This window comes from Microtus ochrogaster, linkage group LG2 (assembly GCF_000317375.1).
Source record: "Microtus ochrogaster isolate Prairie Vole_2 linkage group LG2, MicOch1.0, whole genome shotgun sequence".
NCBI classification, from domain to species: Eukaryota; Metazoa; Chordata; class Mammalia; order Rodentia; family Cricetidae; genus Microtus; species Microtus ochrogaster.
The window spans coordinates 12,427,337-12,447,756 of record NC_022028.1 but is presented as its reverse complement, the minus strand read 5'-3'; the positions used below and the strand labels follow the sequence as shown (position 1 = coordinate 12,447,756).

General features: G+C 37.9%; 1 protein-coding gene across 1 annotated transcript in view; it reads left to right on the top strand.

The window, feature by feature from the left end:
- Positions 1-20,420, top strand: part of Col19a1 (collagen type XIX alpha 1 chain) — a 319,373-nt gene that overhangs the window by 79,259 nt on the left and 219,694 nt on the right. Inside the window, exons 10-11 of the mRNA XM_026785603.1 lie at positions 368-412; positions 3,944-3,988. Of these exons, the coding sequence (XP_026641404.1) occupies positions 368-412; positions 3,944-3,988 (90 nt within the window). The remainder of the gene's footprint in view (positions 1-367; positions 413-3,943; positions 3,989-20,420) is intronic.

Here is a 20,420-nt window from a genome sequence, read left to right as displayed (position 1 = left end):
TGTAAATCGGATGACACTGGGACTATGAGACTAGTACTTAGCATCTCAGGGCCTCCGTCCCTTTATCTTAAAACTTGAGGTGATTGTTCTGGAGTTGTAACCTGACAAAAGTTGAAAGACCCTGCATGTGACAGATAGCCAGAAAGAAAATACCTTACCTCATAACACTGCAGCTTCCCCAACACTTGGGAGGCAGAGGCTGGTGGTTCTCTGTGAGTTTGAGGCTAGCCTGGTCTACAAAGCAAGTCCCAGGGCAGCCAGGAAACTGTCTGAAAAAACCAATCAACAGACACAGTAGGTGTGTGTGTGGGGGTCTTTCTCAATATTATTTGTGGCTAATAAGACTTATTTTGGTTACTCTTTTTAGGGTGAAAATGGCATCCATGGTCTCCCAGGCTTACTTGGTCAAAAGGTAAGGGGTTTTATAAATGTTTCCTACAAACTAAGCTAATAAATCCATCTTTCCAAGGAGGACTCATAGAAGCATTTCCTTCTCAGAGACGTCTCAAGGAAGCATTTGCTCCAGGGTGTTAGCAGCATGCCATCCTGAGGAATCAGTATAGATGCCATCTAAGGGCCATGGAGATGTTAAAGCTGCATCAGAAACATGTTGACTGTTATCAGTCAGAGTGAACAATGGAACAGCGTGTTCTGCTTATCATTTCTGACATTCATGTGTTGTGCTTCTCAGATTGAGTTAAGTAAAAATGTTTATGATGTCACGAAATATCTAACAGTACAAGGCTAGCATGGACAACTTAGTGAGATCATGTCTCAAAAGGAAAAGGAAAAAGAGGGCTGAAGAGATAGTTCAGTGTGGAGTGCTTGCTTAGCTTATATGAGGCTATAGACTCAATCCCCTATAAATAATAATAATAATAATAATAATAATAATAATAATAATAATAAATAGAATCTACATTCATGCTCATAATGAAGGAGAAATTTTTCACCACCCAGGCTGAGTCTTTCTGTGCCTCACATCTTTCTCTTCACCAAAATGAACCAAAACCTATCCAAGGACAACTTTCTTGCTCTGAGAGTAACAACATGGGCCGTGCATCATTGGGTGCACAGAAACTAGTATACACTAGATTCCTGGAGCAAAAAGAAGTTGCTTCCGGTGGGTCCAGCTGTTGTGATACAGCCCAGACAATCTCACCACAGGGGAGAGCATTACTGATGCAATTTTAGATGCCTCTGCCCCCAAGCCAAAGCAGTCATTTCGACGTTGTGGCAAAAGGTTACAGGTTTTCATAACAAAATGTCTGAAGTCGCTATGCATCTATGCTTTGCTTTTCCATAGCCGGAAATGCCATTTGATAAGTCACATTTTCATTTAGAATTAGAGCTTTGGAAAAAAAAAACCTGTTTCTTTACCTATCCCTGTAGAGATAATAAGACTGCAGCGGGAGCCATGAAACCGTACACTTCCCAGTAGTTCTAGATAAACCCCACTGGTACAGCATGTGCCGCGTCTGTGAGCTGAGCTGCAAGCCGAGGATGTGCAGATTTATCTGCTGGGAAGTGGTTTTGGACTTTCCAGCAGCTGTTGGTGGTGGCTGCATCATGCTGACATCGTGGCCAGTGCGTTACGGGCTTCAGCAGCTTCAGTGGCAGCTTGAATTACCAGACGGAATTCAAGTCTATATTTTAGGGGAAACACCACTAAAAGTAAGGCAGGCCTATGCATTCGTGATAAAAATCCCTACGAATTAATATATTGCTTGCTAGTAACATTTTGAGAACAAAAGAAGCAGAAAATAATTATTTAATCAAGTTTCTACACTCTTTTAATACATTTCCTTGACTATGCATGTAGTAATATACTCATAAATTATCTATGTATAGATAACAAGAGCTCACCTTCTAATCTATATAATACATGTGGATTTTAATTATGTCATATTCCACTTTGTGGAGGCAGTACAAAAAAGCTGATATCAGAGACTTTTCATCTGTTGCTAGGTATGATGACATTTGTTTATTTGTTATCCCAGCACTTCTGTGATAGAGACAAGAGCATCATCAGGAGGTCAAGGTCATTATGAGCTACATAGTGAACTCAAGGACAATCTGACCCACATAACATTTTATCTTTAAAAACTTAAATAGAAAAATAAAACAAGCAAACACAAATATCGGTCTCTTATAAAGATACAGGCTGGATGGCTTACACCATGACACCCAGTGAATGAGTGGATGGCAGATAAAACCCATCTCAAACACCATAGGTCCCTGATGTGTAGGAGGGTCTCAGTGAGCATTTACTAAATGCTTGGTTGGAGCATCATCAATTTATTCATGACAAATTAAGTCAAAAAATAAACTTATGAAATTGGAAAGGGTTCAGCTGAGGAAAAAAACACTTACACTTTGTAGATTTAGAGGATGGCATAGGAAACAGGTTGGTTTTTTTTGTCTTTTTGTTTTTATTTTTTAGACCAGGTTATACAGAATTGTCTTTATTATTCATTCAGTTGCGAGATATAGTCAGTAATAGGAATCACCCAATATACAAAACACACATCCGACACCATGCATGTCTGCCAGGTGCTCAAGCACGAGGTAATGGAGAAATTGATCAGTTATTGATTAGAAATATGCTGAAGGACTCAGAATTTCTTTTTTCTTTTTCTTTGCTAGTTCTTTTTTAATTCTCTTTTTAATTTATTTATTTTTAATTTTTAGTTTTTAAAGAAAACAAACTTTTTTCATTATACATACAATCCAAGTTCCCACTTCCTCCCCTCCTCCCATTTCCCCTCACATCATCCCACCCCACGCCATCCACTCCTCAGAGAGGGTAAGTAAGGCACATTGCTTTGAGGAAGGTCCAAGGCCCTCCCTTCTATATATAGGCTAAGCAAGGTATCATCCAAAAAGAATAGGTTCCCCAAAAGACAGTACATGCAGTAGGAATAAATCCTGGTGCCACTGCCCTGACCCAGTCTTCCCCAGCAATGTAGTCCCACATTCAGAGGGACTAGTTTGGTGTTATGCTTGTTTTTTTCCCAGTCTGGTTAGAGTTGGCGAGCTCCCTTTAGCTCAGGTAGACTGTTTCAATGGGTGAACCCATTATGGTCTTGACTCCTTTGCTCAAATTCTCATTTATCCCACTCTTCAACTGGACTTTGGGAGCTCAGTCCATTGCTTTGATACAGGTCTCTGCCTCTGTTTACATCAGTTGCTGGATGGAGATTCTATGGTGACATTTAAGATATTCATCAGTCTGGCTACAAGGCAAGGCCAGTTTGGGCCCTCTCTCCTCTACTGCTTAGGATCCTAGCTGGGATCATCCTTGTGTATTCCTGGGAATTTCTCTAGTGCCAGGTTCCTTGCTAGCCCCATAATGGCTCCCTCAATCAAGATCTATCTTTCCTTGCTCTCATCTCTGTCCTTCCTCCATCTAGACTTAGAAAACAGTCCTTTTTGTGACTGTAAACCACATGAGCAGAACAGAGAGTAGCCTGTGGCTCCAGGTGCAGGGAAGTGCTGGGGCTGGGGGGCAGAGGACTCAACTCTAAACCCTCTCATGAACCTCCCGTTAGATACTCATGTGGAGGGTAGGTTTCAAAGAAGTTTGTGTCGTCTGGATTTAATGAGATGTTAGTGACAACAAGAATTGCAAACGCAGTCTGTGCTGCTTCGTTCTCAAAGCAAATCTAGACGGTACCATTCCTTGACCTTTAATGTGCAAAATCCCTTGAATTTATGGGATGTAATCTTTTGGGAAGGTAAGGAAATATGCAAAAAAAGCTGGTCCTTGAGTATTTTGTACTATTCAGACTTTGCATTGCTTAGTGTTTGCTTAGGACTTCATATCGCAGGAAACTATTTAAATCACTGATATTTTATTCTTAGAAATATTGTTGTTATTATGAAAATTCCATGAACCATAAGAACTGTTCTTATTACTTTACACGATGCTCTTCTTTTGCAGGGAGAACAAGGACTTGAAGGCACCAAAGGAGAAACTGGTGAAAAGGTAATGCTTTAGTGTTTGTAAAGAAGAATTATGCTCCCAAAATAGTTTAATGTGACATTTAGCTTCTTTCATATGTTCTATACAGTATGTATAATAATTTTATAGTGGAGCTAAAAACATTTGAATCAATTAGAGTAACTTTTATATATTGGCGATTGACAGAAATTGTTCTAAATTTACTTGGTCAGGCATCTTTAGTTACATTTATTTCATTTATATATAAAAGATACAAATATTTATTGGACATTGTGTTTTTATATTATGGTGTCATTTGTCTACTATGACTATGTCTCTGGCTAAAAGTTTTGTTAGCATGGACACTGGTTTGTTTATCAGTGGAATATTTCCTAAGGTATTAAGGAATATTTCCTAAATGCTACAGAAAAGATAGCACACACTAAAATCAGAGTTATTCCAAAATGTTTAATATAGGGGTGATTAAAAGGTGTGGGTGATGTATGAGAAACTGACTCACAAGACTTTTGAATGCCTTGGGTTGCATTGCAGACGACTCTTTGATTGATGCCACAAGGTTACAGATGCAAAGGCAGGGAAAAGTGTGGGGAAGGCTGCAGACTGCAAGTGCTTTACCCAAAGCAGTTAGTCCCCAGTGAGAACCTTGGAAAGACGTACTCCACTCAGCCCCGAACTCCTCCCAGTGAAGCAAGCAAAGCAGAGCCAGTCAGGTGGATGTAACCCATGGACCTGAGAACCCTGGGGCTCAAAGGAGGTTAGATACTGGTAGAGTATCTAACTCTGAGGAACCAAGGACAGATATCATCCCCGTAACCCAAGTGTCAGTCCATCACCTGCTCACAAAATTAAATTCTGCATTTTATACCTTCAAGCAGTGTTTTATTCTAAGAAATGATTACCAAGTCATCTTGTAGTCCTTGAAAAGCAGAAGAACAATCTTTCCTGTACAAACAGGCTGTGCAGGTGGAAAGGGTGCTTTCAAATCAGCCAGTGTTGCTTGCGTCTAGCTTTCGGGCAGCGATCAGTTATTTGCCTCTCCTATAAGTATTTATAGAGACAATGATTATCTTCTATAATTACAGTACAAATTACACATGTTGTAAGCTACATAATAATTACTTTCCCTCACGGAAGTGGAAGAGAGAGAAAAAAAGGAGAAGATAGCCATATAATAACTGTGCAGTTGAGGAAAAATCCATTAAAATTATAACTACTTTGAATGGGTTTTTTAAGAAATTCTTGATTACTTTTGCTTTAGAATAATAGTTATTATCAATCCATGTCTCTAATTCTTATTTAGATGTATATTTTGGTTCATTATACAGAGTTTTATCTGTAGGAATGAATGAAACTAAGTAAGGAATAATATCCTTTCTATGATTTAGTCACCAATACCTTGAAACTTGGTTATTTTGTTATTCTCTGAACATAGCTGATATTTTGTGGTACTAAACAGATTCCCACAGATGGAACATGAACAAAATACATTATGTACATGCATCACAATGCCGCAATGAAATTCATTACTGTGTATAATTAATATATGTTAAGCAAACATTTAAAAAGAACACACATTCCATATATTTTGCTCTTACGATTTTACTTCTGCTTCCTCATGTTTATTGAGTGTTGCATTCAAGCAACCAATTTCAACCATAAGGTGGAAACAGTTGTGGGGAATACCCTAAATATGGTAGAAAGAAATAAGCATCGAAGAGAAAAGACAGTGGCTGTAATGAGAATCTGTAATTGTAATCCTGATGGTTTATAGCCAGATTTAATATTCGTAATCACCTTTAAGCTTAGAAGGTCTGCTTTGATTACTATTTACTGTACATTAAATGATTCTTTTCAGTATTGCAAACTGTAAAAAGCTTTATATCTGATCCATAAATCATTTTCCATAGCATAAATAAGTAAGGTCATGTGGTTGACTTTGGTTATGAGAAAAAGAAAGAGAAGTCTCTGACAGGTCTCAATTTGATGTGACAAGACTCCAGCGTTCTTGGGTTGCTTGCAATGCATTTTTTTCTGAACAAACTCAGCCAACTACACTTCAATAGCAATTCCGTGTGGAAGAATTAACATATAATTACTTTACAAACATCTTTCTTCTTCAACTATCCTATTTTCTCCATTCCCATGTTTAAAATTTGATGCTTCTGAGTGACACAATTAAAATCTGAGACACAGCACGATGATTGTGGACTAAATCATTCAGGAGATTATGAGGAATTTCCTATCTATCAAGGACACATGGTTATGGTAAAAGATAATATTGACTCTGATGGATAGCATGCTCTGTGTTGATTTCCAGGTGTTGTTTCTATAGGCAATGGAAACCAGGTTCAGAAGTCTGCTATTTACACATAGAGAGACAATAAAACTTCAGCCTGATTTACTCACTAGGAATGCCCAAGAGGTTCCACAAAAGTCCAGTTTACAGATGCACTGCTTTTAGTCCAAAAACTTTTGATTTATGAAGTACTTGTCTGTTTGTACCTTGATATCCATAGGGGATTGGTTTGAAGACTCCTCTGAACATGTCAAAAATCCACAGATATTCAAGTACATACTCATGTATGTACTTGCTGTGTGGCTTATGTACATACTCACGAGTATTTTAATTGCCCCTAAATTATTTTATAATACCCAATACAATGCAAATGATATGTATACCCTAGGAAATGATGACAAGAGGAACACTGTGTTTTCAATACAGACACATATTAAACACTATTGTGTCTATTCATTGAGAATTTCATGAATACAATATATCCACCTACAACCCTCATAAAACTGTTCCTTTTGACCTTCATTCCCTCTCCTTCTTTCCTTTCTTCCCTCCCTTCCTTCTTCCCTCCCTCCTTCCCTGCTTCCTTCCTTTCTCTCTCCTTCCTTTCTCCCTTCCTCCCTTCTTCCTTCTTTTCTTCCTCTCTCCCTTTCCCTTTACCTCCCTCCTTTCCTCTTCCTTACCTCCCTCCATCCTTCTCTCCTTCCACCCTCCCTTCTTCCTCCCTTCTTCCTCCCTCCCTCCCTCCCTCCTTCCCTCCCTCCTTTATCCTTCCTTCCTCCTTCCCTTTCTTTCTTCTTTCCTTCTTATAACTAATTAACTGAGGCTAATTAGTGCTTCTTATATGCACATGGTGTGGAGCCATCTATCAGAGCATAGGGAACCTACTAGTAACCATATTCCCACACCCCAGAAAAATAAGAATTCTCCCCCAGTCACCACCAACTGCCGATAATTCCTCAGTTATGAGTGGGGCCTCATGAGCGTTTTCCTCATTCATGCTGGAGTTCTGATAGTTTTGATCTTGTGCTGATCCTGGACAGGCAACCACTGTTGCTGTTATTCATGAGAGCAAGAACAATGTCATATCCAGAAGATGATACTTGCAGCATTGCTGGTATAGTGGTAGGAAGAGCTGCCGTTCAGAGATGGCACTTGACAGCACTCTTCCCTCTTCCCCATCCTCCAGCTCTTCCATCTTTCCATCGCTCTTCCCATGATGTTCTTTGGACCTTGTGTGTGTGTGGGGGGGGTGTTTATATAGGTGTCTTCTCATTTCTGGCTGAGCACTCATGTTTATGAATTTCTGCGTTAACTACTACCCACTGCAAAAGAAGCTTCTTGGACCAAGGTGGGAAGTAGCCTAGTTCTATGGGTATAAACAGAAATAGTTAGAAGGCATTTTGACAATATGTCATTTAGCAAAACAATAGTGGCTCCTTTCTTCAGTCATTGGCTTATAACTGTGTTTACAGTACCCATCACTAATTCCTCCCTGTGGAACAGGCATCAAATCCACCCAGACAGATATTGGTGACCTCTGTGTGTCACTATTACACCAGTGTTACTATCTTCCCTAATATAGCCATACTGTAACATGCAAGGCCCAGTGTTGGGTAAGACCACTGACATCTTTTCTCTTTCTGGAGCCTACATAGCACCTTTATGCAGCATGAAAGCTAGCCAGCATAGATGACATTTCCCAGTAAGTTGAGGACTCACTTCTCTATGTTCCCCAGCGAAGGTGCGTGGTGTCTTCAGCAAGAGGGTCTTACCACACAGTGCTGGACAACTAAGAGCAGGGGAAAGAGCCTAAATTATTTTCTGAGTCTCTAGAAACACTCTGAACAATAACCCAGGGAGGTATCACATGCCAAGTAATAATAATTTGCATTTTGGTTTATTTTTTAATGATTTTATTGAGCTATACATTTTCCTCTGCTCCCCTCCCTGCCTCTCCCCTTTCCTTCATCCCTTTCCAATGACCCCCATGCTCCCAATTTATACAGGAGATCTTGTCTTTTACTACTTCCCATGTAGAGTAGATCTATGTATTTCTCTCTTAGGGTCCTCATTGTTGTCTAAGTTCTCTGGGATTGTGATTTGTAGGCTGGTTTTCTTTGTTTTATGTTCAAAAACAACCTATGAGCAAGTACATATGGTATTTGTCTTTCTGGGTATGGGTTACCTCACTCAATATGATGTTTTCTAGATCCATCCAATTGCCAGCATATTTTAAGATGTTATTTTTTTTCTGCTGTGTAGTACTCCATTGTGTAAATGTACCACATTTTCCTTGTCCATTCTTCAGTTGAGGGGCATTCAGGTTACTTCCAGGTTCTGGCTATGACAAACAATGCTGCTGTTAATATAGTTGAGCACCTGTTCTTGTGGTACGATTGAGGATCTTTTGATAAATACCCAAAAGTGATATTGCTGGGTCTTGCTACATTACTAAAAGTGTTTATGAGTTGTAGAAGTTCCTTGGTAGAACTTTTGGAGTCACTTATGTAAACTATATCATCAAGAAATAGTGCAAGTTTGACTTCATCTTTTCCAAAATGTATCCCCCGATCTCCTTTTGTTTTCTTATTGCTCTAGCTAGAACCTCAAGAACTATATTGAATAGATATGGACAACCTTGTCTTGTTCCTGATTTCAGTGGGATCACTGTGAGTTTCTCTCCATTTAGTTTGATGTTGGCTGTTGGCTTGCTGTATATTGCCTTTATTATGTTTAGATATGCTCCTTGTATCACTGATCTCTCTAAGACCTTTATCATGAAAGGATGTTTTCATGAGTTTTTTCAAAAGTTTTTTCAGAATCTAATGAGATGATCGTGTGGTTTTTATTTTTCAATTTTTTTATATGATGGATTATGTTGACAGATTTTCTTATGTTGAACCATCCCTGCATCTCTGGGATGAAGCCAGATTGATCGTGATGGATGATGGTTCTGTTGTGTTCTCTTTTTTTGCCGGTATTTTATATATTATTTTTGCATCAATGTTCATGAGTGAGATTGGTCTGTAATTCTCTTTCTTAGTACTGTCCTTGTGTGGTTTGAGTATCAGGGTAATTGAAGCTTCATAAAAAGAATTTGGCAATGTTCCTTCTATTTCTATTGTGTGGAGCAATTTGAAGAGTACTGGTATTAATTAGTTCTTCTTTGAAAATCTTGTAGAATTCTGAGCTGAACCCATCTGGTCCTGGGATTTTTTTTTTTTTTGATGGGAGACTTTTGATGACTGTTTCTATTTCTTTAGCAGTTATTGTTTTATTTAATTTGCTTATCTGGTCTTGGTTTAATTTTTGTAAGTGATACTTATCCAGAAAGTTGTCCATTTCCTTTAAGTTTTCCAATTTTGTGGAGTACAGGTTTTTGAAATATGACCTATAGATCCTTGCATTTCCTCCATATCTGCTGTGATACCACCTTCTCATTTCTCATTTTCTAAGGTTTGTTTATTTTGTTGATTTTCTCGAAGAACCAACTCTTTGTCTCATTCATTTTGTTTTCTTTCTTTCTATTTTGTTGATATCAGTTCTCAATTTGATTATATCCTTCCATCTAGTTCTCTTGGGTGAGTTAGCTTCTTTTTGTTCTAAGGTTTTCAAGTGCGTGGGATTTTTTTCTAACTTCTTCATGTAAGTATTTAGTGCTATGAACTTTCCTCTTAACACTGCTTTGTGACCCATAAAATTGGGTATGTTGTGTGAGCATTCTGGAATTAGTGTTGCTGTTGAATTCTAGTTTTCAGCTGTGGTGATCAGATAAGATACATTGGGTTATTCCAATTATTTTTTTTTTATTTGTTGAGGTTTGTTTTGTTACCGAGTATGTGGTCAGTTTTTGAGAAGGTTCCATGAGGTGTCAAGAAGAAGGCAGATTTTTTTTTTTTTGGTTTGGGTGGAATATTCTAATAATGTTTGTTAAGTCCATTTGAGTCATAACATCTATTAGTTCTCTTAATTCTCTGTTAATTTTTTTTTGTCTGGCTCAGGCCTACTCCCTCAGAAGTCCCAGACTCATGTCCAGACGCATAGAGGTTTCTGATTCCTGCCTACTCCTCTGGAGGTCCCAGACTCACCCCAGGACCTGCTGAGTTCCTGACTCAGGCCTCGTTTCTCAGAGGTCCCAGACTCATGCCCAGATCCGCAGGGGTCCTGGCTTAGGTCTACTCCCTCAAAGGTCCCAGACTCATGCCTGGACCTATAGAAGTTTCTGGTTCGTGCCTACACTCTCATAGGTCCCAGACTCGCTCCTGGACCTATAGAAGTTTCTGGTTCGTGCCTATACTCCCATGTACCTGTATAGGTCACTGGCTCTGGCCCACTTCCTCAGTGGTTGCTCCCCTGTACCTGTTCCTGTGGAGTTTGCTGTCTCAGGTCTGTCCCGACCTGGGTTGCTGGCTCAGTCCTGTTTCCGTAAATGTCCCTGGTCTAGATCTACTGCCACTCACATGGAGTTTGCTGTCTCCGATCTGCTCCAGCCTAGGTTTCTGACTCAGTTCTGCACCTGTGGAGTTTGGCGTCCCAGGCCTGCTCTGGCCCAGGTCACTGGCTCAGTCCCGCTATGATGGAGCTCACTACCTCAGGCCTGCTCTAGCCTACATTGCTGGCCTAGTCCTGCTTCCACAAATGTCTCTGGTCTGGATCTGCTCCTACTCTCGTGGAGTTCACCATCCCAGGCCCGCTCTGGCCCAGTTCACTGTCTTAGTCCTGCTCCTGTGGAGTTTGCTACCTCAGACCTGCTCCCATAACAAGTTTTTTAATAGCCCATGTCTTCCAGGAGCAACATTGTCTATCCTTATAGGGCACCTCTGTTTTAACTCCTTTTTTAAATTATATATTTTTAAGTAACTTATTTCATTCAGTATATTTTTTTCAGTTTAATCCATTTATCTGCAAATTTTGTGATTTCATTTTTCTTAACATCTAAATAAAATTCTATTATGTATATGTATTCCACATTTTCCTTTCATTCTTTGCTGCACATTTAGGCTGATTCTCTTTGTAACATATTAAGAATAGAGTAGCAATAAACATGAGTGTGCAAACATCTCTGTAGTAGAATATAAAGTCCTTTGGAAATATATCCAGAAGTTATATAGCTGGGTCATATGGTAGTTCTAGTTCCAACTTTTTGAGAAGCTTCCAGACTAATGTCCAAAGTGGCTAGACTAGTTTACACTAATACCAATAGTGTATAAGAGTTCCCTTCCCAACCACCACATCCTTCAGATAATTTTTTTTTCATAGATTTGGCCATTAGTTGGATCCAAGGTCTGACTACATACTCCTGTGAATAGCTACTTTTAACAGATCAGAGCCATGCAGAATACTGAGCCAAGTCATTTTTAAAGTGAAATTTACCATAAGGGTGCTTAGTCCTCTCAAAAATAGTTACTTATCAGATAGGATTCTTTAAGAAGACAGCTTTTTTTAAAAAAAAAAAAAACTTTACCATGCCACATGGTGGCTCATAACTGTATCTTCAGTTGTAGTGCAGCTAATGTTCTCTGGCATCTGCAGGCACCCAGCAAGCACGTGTTGTACATGCATATATGTAAGCAAAACATTCATACACATAAAGTAAATAAGGAGAAATTGAAAAGTTGGCCCTGCTAAACCTGCTGTGAAATACCACTGCAGATAAAGAATGACAGTTGCCAGCCATATTTTTTCTGGTTTATTACCTAAAATGCAGTTGGTTTTGATTGATTATTGAGTGATAGTGACCATAGACATACTTAGTAAGGAAATATACAGTGTTTCAGCTACTTTCAGCATTCTTATTTGGGAAACTAAAATGAACAAGATTTTCAAATCTCTTAATTTAAAATAAAATGAGAGCGTGAATTCTTTCTGTGTAAACTGAGCCAGGGAGGTGCTGACAGCATTGAGCACTTGATGTACCTCTAACCTTGAATGTCCACCATGTGATGACTCTTGTTTAGGCTTATGAAAATGACCCGTTTCCACTATGTTGTTTATTGATGTTTTCTCCTACTCAAGGTTAAACTAATGACAATAAAGAAGCTACAAAACTAACAAATGCATATGGTTTCCACTCTCTTAAAATCACCGCTGGAAAAACTAGACCTTGTAAATGGCTAGGAATGTGACATTTATTGTTGGGCTGTTACCAGAGTCCTTTTTACATGCTGAAATTCCATATGATGCATGTTTGTAAGTCAGAAAATTATGTTTAGCCATCTATTCCTCTGGTTTTATAAATGTTGTGCGTATCTATTACTTGAGAGTGTTGGCTGGAAAAATATTCCACTGAGCCCTATTTCTACTTGGTTCTTTAAAATACATACTATTTAATACTATAAAACATAAAAATTCCAATAATTTGAATTACAAAAATGTGTTTTCTAACCTAGAATTATTTACCTGTATGCATATCTATGTGCATGTGTGTATGTGTATATATTCACTGTATGGCTAGAAAACTGTATGGTGTCATTTATAATTAAGCCATGTAACCAAACATTTCTATTCTTTAATCATAAATCCACATCAGGCAATTTTTAGGTGACATAATTCAATTTTCAGATGCCAGCTTAAGATGTAACACATGTATATGTCTGCGTGTGGTCCTCCTGTAAATTTTTAAAAAAATGAGTTTACTTGTGTTAGTTACATGCAGTAGGGTTGCTCTCTGGTGATTGTTTTTGCTGGTTCAATAGGAGAGATGGCCAAGGCTTATTAGAAAATGTCTCCACCCATGATTTTGATTTTGGTGTTCATATTGGGTATTAGTCAAGTGAAAAAGCAATATTGAGCCCATTCTTGTTATTCTGTTGCTTTATATGTGTAGAATTAGGATGTAGTAGCATCAACATATAGTGTGTTCCACATGTAAAAATGGTATGCAAATGCTAAGCTAGTATGTGGGGTGGGCACTGAGTGGAGGCGGCACAGGCTTTTAATCCTAGCACTTGGGAGGCAGAGGCAGGTGAATCTCACTGAGTTCAAGGCCACCCTGGTGTACAAAGTGAGTTCCAATACAGCCAAGACTGTTACACAGAGAAATCCTGTCTTGAAACAATAACGACAAAAAAGTGGGGTGGGCAATGTACATGGTAGAGTCCTGTTCATTTATTTTTGATAGATTAGGATGTACATTTAATTTAAAATCAAACTTAAAAAAATGAGACAATATTTTGTACCAGTACCACAAGTAAATGTCACCCGTGAATACATAACTGAAACACGGCCTTCTAGCAGTGTCTATCATGGTTATACCCAATTAGACAATCAGTGGTAATTATTTGCCCCGATAAACCATGATTATGACTCCAAATATTCCAAGATCTAGCACACAGAACAATGTGGTTGCTCTACTCAGTTGTTCACTTAAATGTTGTCCTGTTAAAGACACAAAGAACTTGAAACCCTGAAAGGGGAGCCATGATCTCACCATATAAAATTGCATGAGAAAATGGCCAAAGAAGGAACTTATTCAGTGTTCATAAACTTTTCTTCTGGATAGTCTAGTGAAGAATTTTAGGTCAGTCAAGAAGTCCCTTTACCAGCTGGAGAAGTCTACATTAGCTGAGATACTTTATAGCCGTGTCACTCTTTGTCCACGTATGCCCATGGTAAAAATGACTCATTAATGGACCAAAATTAATCACATTTTATGTAGAAGAACAGGAACATAGCTTCTGGCCTGTCCAGTAGCACTCCAAAGAGAGACTAGATTGACAACTCCTTGCAGTGCTCATGGTGTTCTGTGATTGGGATAAATGAATCATAGATTGCTGTATGCTTATATTGTAGTCCATCTTGCTGTGTCAGTTGTGTGAACGTTTGTGGGTTCTTTACCATGGGATTTCCTTTATAAAACACCCAATTCCTCTTTAACTGACAAGCTGTAGAAATTTTTTAAAAAATGCCTAATGAATAAAAGATGTTCTATTAAAACTAATTCATCAGTAGCCATACTATGAAAAAGACACAAAATATTGGTATTTTGACATAATTACTACGCTTACTTTTTAAGATGTATAAAGTTAATTCTTAACTTTCCCTCTAAACAAGTAAATAAGGTATTCAGAATTCTTAGCTACTTGTACAGTACGAATAACCCCAAACCGACATTGTTGTGTTTAGCCTGTTTTTCTGTAGCTTAGCTCAGGGATTCTATAGTCACACTGATCCTGCTGGGTTTGCTTAAGTATCACCTCTGAGCTAGGATACTCACTGAGGGTAGCTAATCTACGTTAGATTTTAAGACATAGCATGTCTTTATTCTAGAGGACTGCTCTCTTTCCAAGAGTCATCACAGACTTTTCTCAAGGCAAGGATCCAAAGACAATATGCAAAAATGCCAAAACTTGTAAGGCCTTTCGAAGTTTCTGTCTCTTAAACAGCAAGCCACATCTCCACAGTGTTCTATTAGAAAGTGGGTTCTAAAACCAGCCCAGGTTCAAGAGGTGTGATTCCGACCTCACTCACCTCTTGATTGCAGAAAGTATGGATATATGGAAGAACACAAAATGCTAGATTTCCTAACAAAAGTAACACAAATAATAAAAACTACCTTACCTTTAAATCAATAGTTTAGAATAGAAGCTGACTGATTTAACAATTTTATTGTTTTCATTCTCTTATAACCTTAAATATATTAGTTGTTCTTAGTAGGATTTAGAAACTGTAAAAATATATTTTCCAACTTGATTGACAGCACCACCTTATATGTAAAACCATTATAGAAAAATAAAACTCATTGTAGTGGTTCTAGAAAAGAAGTACTCATTAGCTATATCAATGAATTATGTTCTACTTCTATTTAATATCGTGTGCTTTTTAATTTTAGTTATAATAAAACTGCTAGAATAAATGGAAAAAGCGGGTCAGAATTGAAATATATTTTCAGAATTTTACTATTAAAACTTTCTTGGCAAGTAGGCTTAATATTTAATATTCAGAACTAAGGCAAGATTGCTAAACCCTGTTATTACAATGAGGCAATTTACCATCATCCTTACAAAGCGAATGTCAACCTGTCACCTTACTTCCTGTGAATTTTCCTGTGGTTCACCTTGTGAATTTTTCCTGAACATTAGCCTGATATAGAATTATTTCATTTTCCTGATAACACGTGAGAAACTTCTCAAGCTTTTAGTTGGGACTCACATGTATCATTTGACAACTGACTTGAAAAATGAAGAGAACAGATGGAGTAGAATAACTATAATTTCAAAAATCAGAGAAATTTATGTGTGGCCATTGAAAATTGGTATGGGAACAACCATGCCAACTTTCAATTATCCATGGTGGCAGGCAATTGGGACTCAGGAATGTCAGTGCCAAGGCAAAGGCTTAACATTAGTCAGTACAGATTGTATGTTATTTCCCCAATCCTTACAGAGCTGTTGAATAAATACTAACATAAAGTATACTTAACCCTCTTTTATTCATTAATAATTACAGAAAATGGCATACTAAAGAGAGATGCATATATACAAATAGAATCATTTTCACAAATGTTAATTTTTTCAAGTATTATTTCCAATAATCATAGACTGTTTAAATATGTGACTATATATTATTTTATTTAATGATTACCTGATTGGAAACCTTTCTTTTCTATGTGTTCTTGGTAACTTTGGCTAAGTAATTTTGGTGTGGTGATGTTTTATTGACTTCTAAGTAGCTATATAAGTAACAAAGTAAAGGCATGGCATGGAATCCTCTCAAGACTTGATGGGAAAGTCAACAGCAATAATGCTGGAGGGGCGGTGGATGACTGCAGAGGAAAATGTGTATGCGTCAAAAAAAAAGTACCATCCTTGGAAGGACATGGTCTTGAGCAAGATGTGAACCAAAAGAAAAGAATGGATGCGCTTACAGGGAATTACAGGTGTCTTACATGTTCTAAGGACTGTCCGTCTGAAGCCAGTAATACCTCACTCTTAAGGAATTCCCACTAAACTGCAACATGACAGCTCTGCCTATATAACATGACTAACACATTATTATTTAACAGTACCTGGGATTTTTTTTGAGCAATATTAATTTTACTTCTAAACTACATACAACTGATTTTGTTTTTCTTCATCTGCCTAAACACCACCACATCCTAACCACTCATGAACCAAATCCTGTTATCTCTTCCACTCTCCAAAACTGTGGCCAGGTGAATCTTCAGGAAATAAGCACATGGCTACTATTATAAAAACATTCTCCTGGTTTTCCACTAGGTTAAGGTCCAACCCCCAATACAGTACATAAAGCCTTGCAGGGCCTGACCTGCACTTTATCCCAGGAATCTTTCTCCCCACACCCCAGTTGCTTTCTGTCTTTCAGTTCTTTGACTTCAACAAACTCTTCTGCCCACTGTTGCCTGCATGGGTTTGTAAATCCTGCTCCCCTTCATTTACTGCTTCTATTTCCTTTCCTGCTGCTGTGAAAATTTCAGTCTATTGTTGTATGGAAAGTAAAGACAGTAAGAACCCGAAGCAGCCAGCCATTACATTCACAATAAAGTGCAGTGAATTAATGCAACATGCGTGCTCTCATACCACGCTGCTCCTCTTCCTTTACGTTCAGGACCTCCTGCATAGGGAATGAGTTACTCAGGATGGGCAGGTCTTCCCACTCCAATTATTGTAATTGAAAAGAAAACCCTCCACAGAGAGGCCCACAGGCCGACTTAATCCAGACACTCTCTCATTGAGATTTCTTTTCCAGGTTATTCTAGATTGTGTCAAATTAACAATCAAAACAAACCATCGCAATTACCTTACTTCTATTCAGTCATTACATTTGAAAGTTAATATTTCTGCTGTCATAAATTCTCATTAAGCCTTTAACACAATAGTTCACCTTTAATTACTTATCACAGTTTGCAATTATAACTTTCCGACAAGTGGGTTTTTTTATACTCATTTCCACTTAGTCAAATAGACATGCCATGACAGAAGATATCAGCCTACAGTTTTGCTTTTATCTGCAACACCTAGCATAATGCTTAGCACAAAACAGAATTTAATTAATTAATTCATTACCACCAGGGAATAGTGTGAAAAAGATTGAATGTTTCTTCTCATCCTCTCAAATTATTTGGTAAATATTTTGTTGCAATCAATATCTCGTCTCTTAAAATTCTCGCTCTTTAACTTGTAAGGCAGAGTTGCATATATGTGATATTTAATGTATGTGCAGATGCACTTGCTCTATTACACTAATTCTGTATGTATGATTATTGTAATTGCATCTCGGTGAAGATATAAACCATTAATATATTCAGCAGTATGCTAAACTATGCATAGAATAAATTGATTAAAATACTTCAACTTTTATTATTTACAAATTACATTTTGGGAGGTGCTGTCTAGCTTTATATTATCTGTAAAAATATATAATGTGTTTAATGCCAGCCGTGACACTGTCTTTTAAATTTAGTGACAATATTAAAAGTATCTACTGATTGTTGTATTATAAATTTTTTTTTTTTTAGTTTTAATTATGGTGAAATTGTGGGCTGTTAACTGTAGTGACCTTAAGGTACTTTGGTTAATGAAACTTATTCATTCATTCTCTTACATAATTTAAGGAATGAAGAAATAAAATCTGGGGTGCTTAAGGGGCACGCAGAAGAATCTGGTCATTTGTAGGTTGGAAGGGTTTTTGTTAATCAGTGGTTAGTGATTTTGCTCATATTCTGACTTTCACTTCATGGCCCCTAGTCCTTACTCAGGTTCTGGGCTACCAGGTTTCCCTGTCTCTGCTCTGTCTTCCAGTTCTCCTTGCCCTGGCCATCCTAGGCCACCCTTTCATCTGCTCTCTGCTGCCTCGCTTCCTGACTTCTCGTTCTTTTCTCAACCTCCACCCCATTCTCTACCCTCATTTTACTTCCGTGACATCCCTATGAGTTTCTCCTCAGCATTTTCATTTCTAGCAACTCACTTTTAATATAAATGTATGAGTTCCTCAGCAGGGGACTGGAGAGTGTTTTCTCATTCCAGGAAAGAGGTCTGTTATACATTCCTGCCACTGTTACCACCCTTGAACTCTTTTGCATTTCTGAAGATTGAACCCAGGGCTCTGCACACGCTGTGAAAATACTCTATGGCTGAATTGTTTCCCACGTCTCTATTCTTGAACATTTCTGGATGAGACCATGTTCTAAATTAAGAGTAAGGTCAAGGCTGTCTTCATGTTTGATGGCAGAGTTTAGTATATAAAACAAAAATATGTGATTTAAAAGGTCAACGCTGTCTTCACATTTGATGACAGAGTTTAGTGTATGAAACAAAAATATGTGATTTAAAATGTGCTAAGTGGAATGGGTTAATAATTTCATAACCTTGTAATTTTCTAAGTTCATAAGTATACATTATTGACAAAATTTGACATTCTAGATGCTGGAAAAGCCATCCATGTCACAAAATATTAGTTGACAGGTTCATCGCTTTTATGTAAAAACCACCGCTGTGGGAACTTCTTTCAGAATCATTGTATAAACAACTCACTGTATAGCAATTGCGGAATGATTGTGTCTCACCAAAATAGGAGAATTCCTGGACAGCAAACAGAGGCATTGACACCCCTGCTGTTGAACATGAAGTGTGTGCGGTGGCTGCCCGTGTGAGCTTACTATCCAGGCTTACGGTCAGCCTTCTCTTCTTTTTCTAATATCTTCAAGAAACTATCTCCAGATTCCACTTTTCCTTGATAATCCTGATGATCCCCTTTAAGCCGTATAACTCTCTATCAATGATCTTCTTTAATAGCAGGGGAGGATTAATGAGACAAGACCCAGCAAACCATTAGCATCCACTTCCATTTGCTGTACTCTTCCTCACTGCCTCTCCCTGTCTGTTGGTCATACTGCATGATCAGACACAAGGACACACCTAGACAGCACTGAGGCTTGGAGCAAGGATTTCATTGAATATTATTTCATATACCTGCAATTGTCCAGCCTTGGGAGGGTAGCAATGCAGATGGCAGTAGCTGGCTACATTCCAGGAGCTCAATGATAGGGATATTGCTGCCTCTTAAGCTTTACTGATGATCATGACGATAATATCTTAGCAGCAGTTGTGGTGAAGACACACGACAGCTCCCCCCTTCCCCTCCATAAGTGCAGGTTGAATCAAAGCTTCTTTCTTAGTTGCCAGGAAATTAGAAGGTCACCTACATTGGCTCTCACCATTTATTCAGATTTTGTTAAACCGTCTTCATGAGTTTTCTCATTAATGCTGATAGAAGATAACTAAAAACTATTTGTTCTAAGTCAAAATCTGTTATTTTTGCTAATACACCTGAGCTCTGATAATCTTTTGGTGAGTCCAAGGCAGTGTATGTACTACCAGGTATACTGTTAACATCTCAGGTGAGTCAGGGTTGCTTTGGGCTCCATTGATAAATTCACAGACTCCAAAGATTTTTCATCGCTGCCTTCATATGCCACTATACTGACACAGTTCAGAAATTGCAATGATTACTCTTTCTGGTGTGATCACTGAATCACCTAGGCAGTGTATCAATGAACAGAGCCTTAATCCAGTTCTAACTCTAGTTAATTTTATGGCTGTTTCAGAGCCTTCACCTGGGAACATAAAGAAAGAGGCTGTGTTGCCTCCCCTAGAGTCACAGGTGTGCTGGCCTAAACTCTGAAAATATGGAGGGGTTATGCCATAGGAAGGTAATTATCTTGAACCACAATATAAGCATCCAAATTTATATGTGATCACTCCTCTTTTGGGGCCTTATGGTCCTCACTGTATGCCTTTAACTCTGTTTTATTACAGTTATCACACTTTTAGCCTTATAAGAGTTGTGGATATTATATATAGGAATTATGGTGACTTGAATCATTAATATAAGTAATGTAAAAGAATCCTTTTTCTGGGCAATAGCTAAACACATCTGAAGATAAAAAGTATTGTTATTTAATCACTTTTTTACCCCGCTAACAACTAACATTTAAACCCATCCTTTGTTAAAATGTTTTACTCAGTTATAAACAGAAATCATAAGACAAGAGTTTTGCTTTAGAAATCATCTTATTCCTTATAAATTCCTTAAAATGCTTTAAAAGTAATGAAATCCAGGTATCTACCAAGAATCCTTAAAGTCCATTAAGTGTGTGTGTGTGTATATATATATATATATATATATATATATATATATATA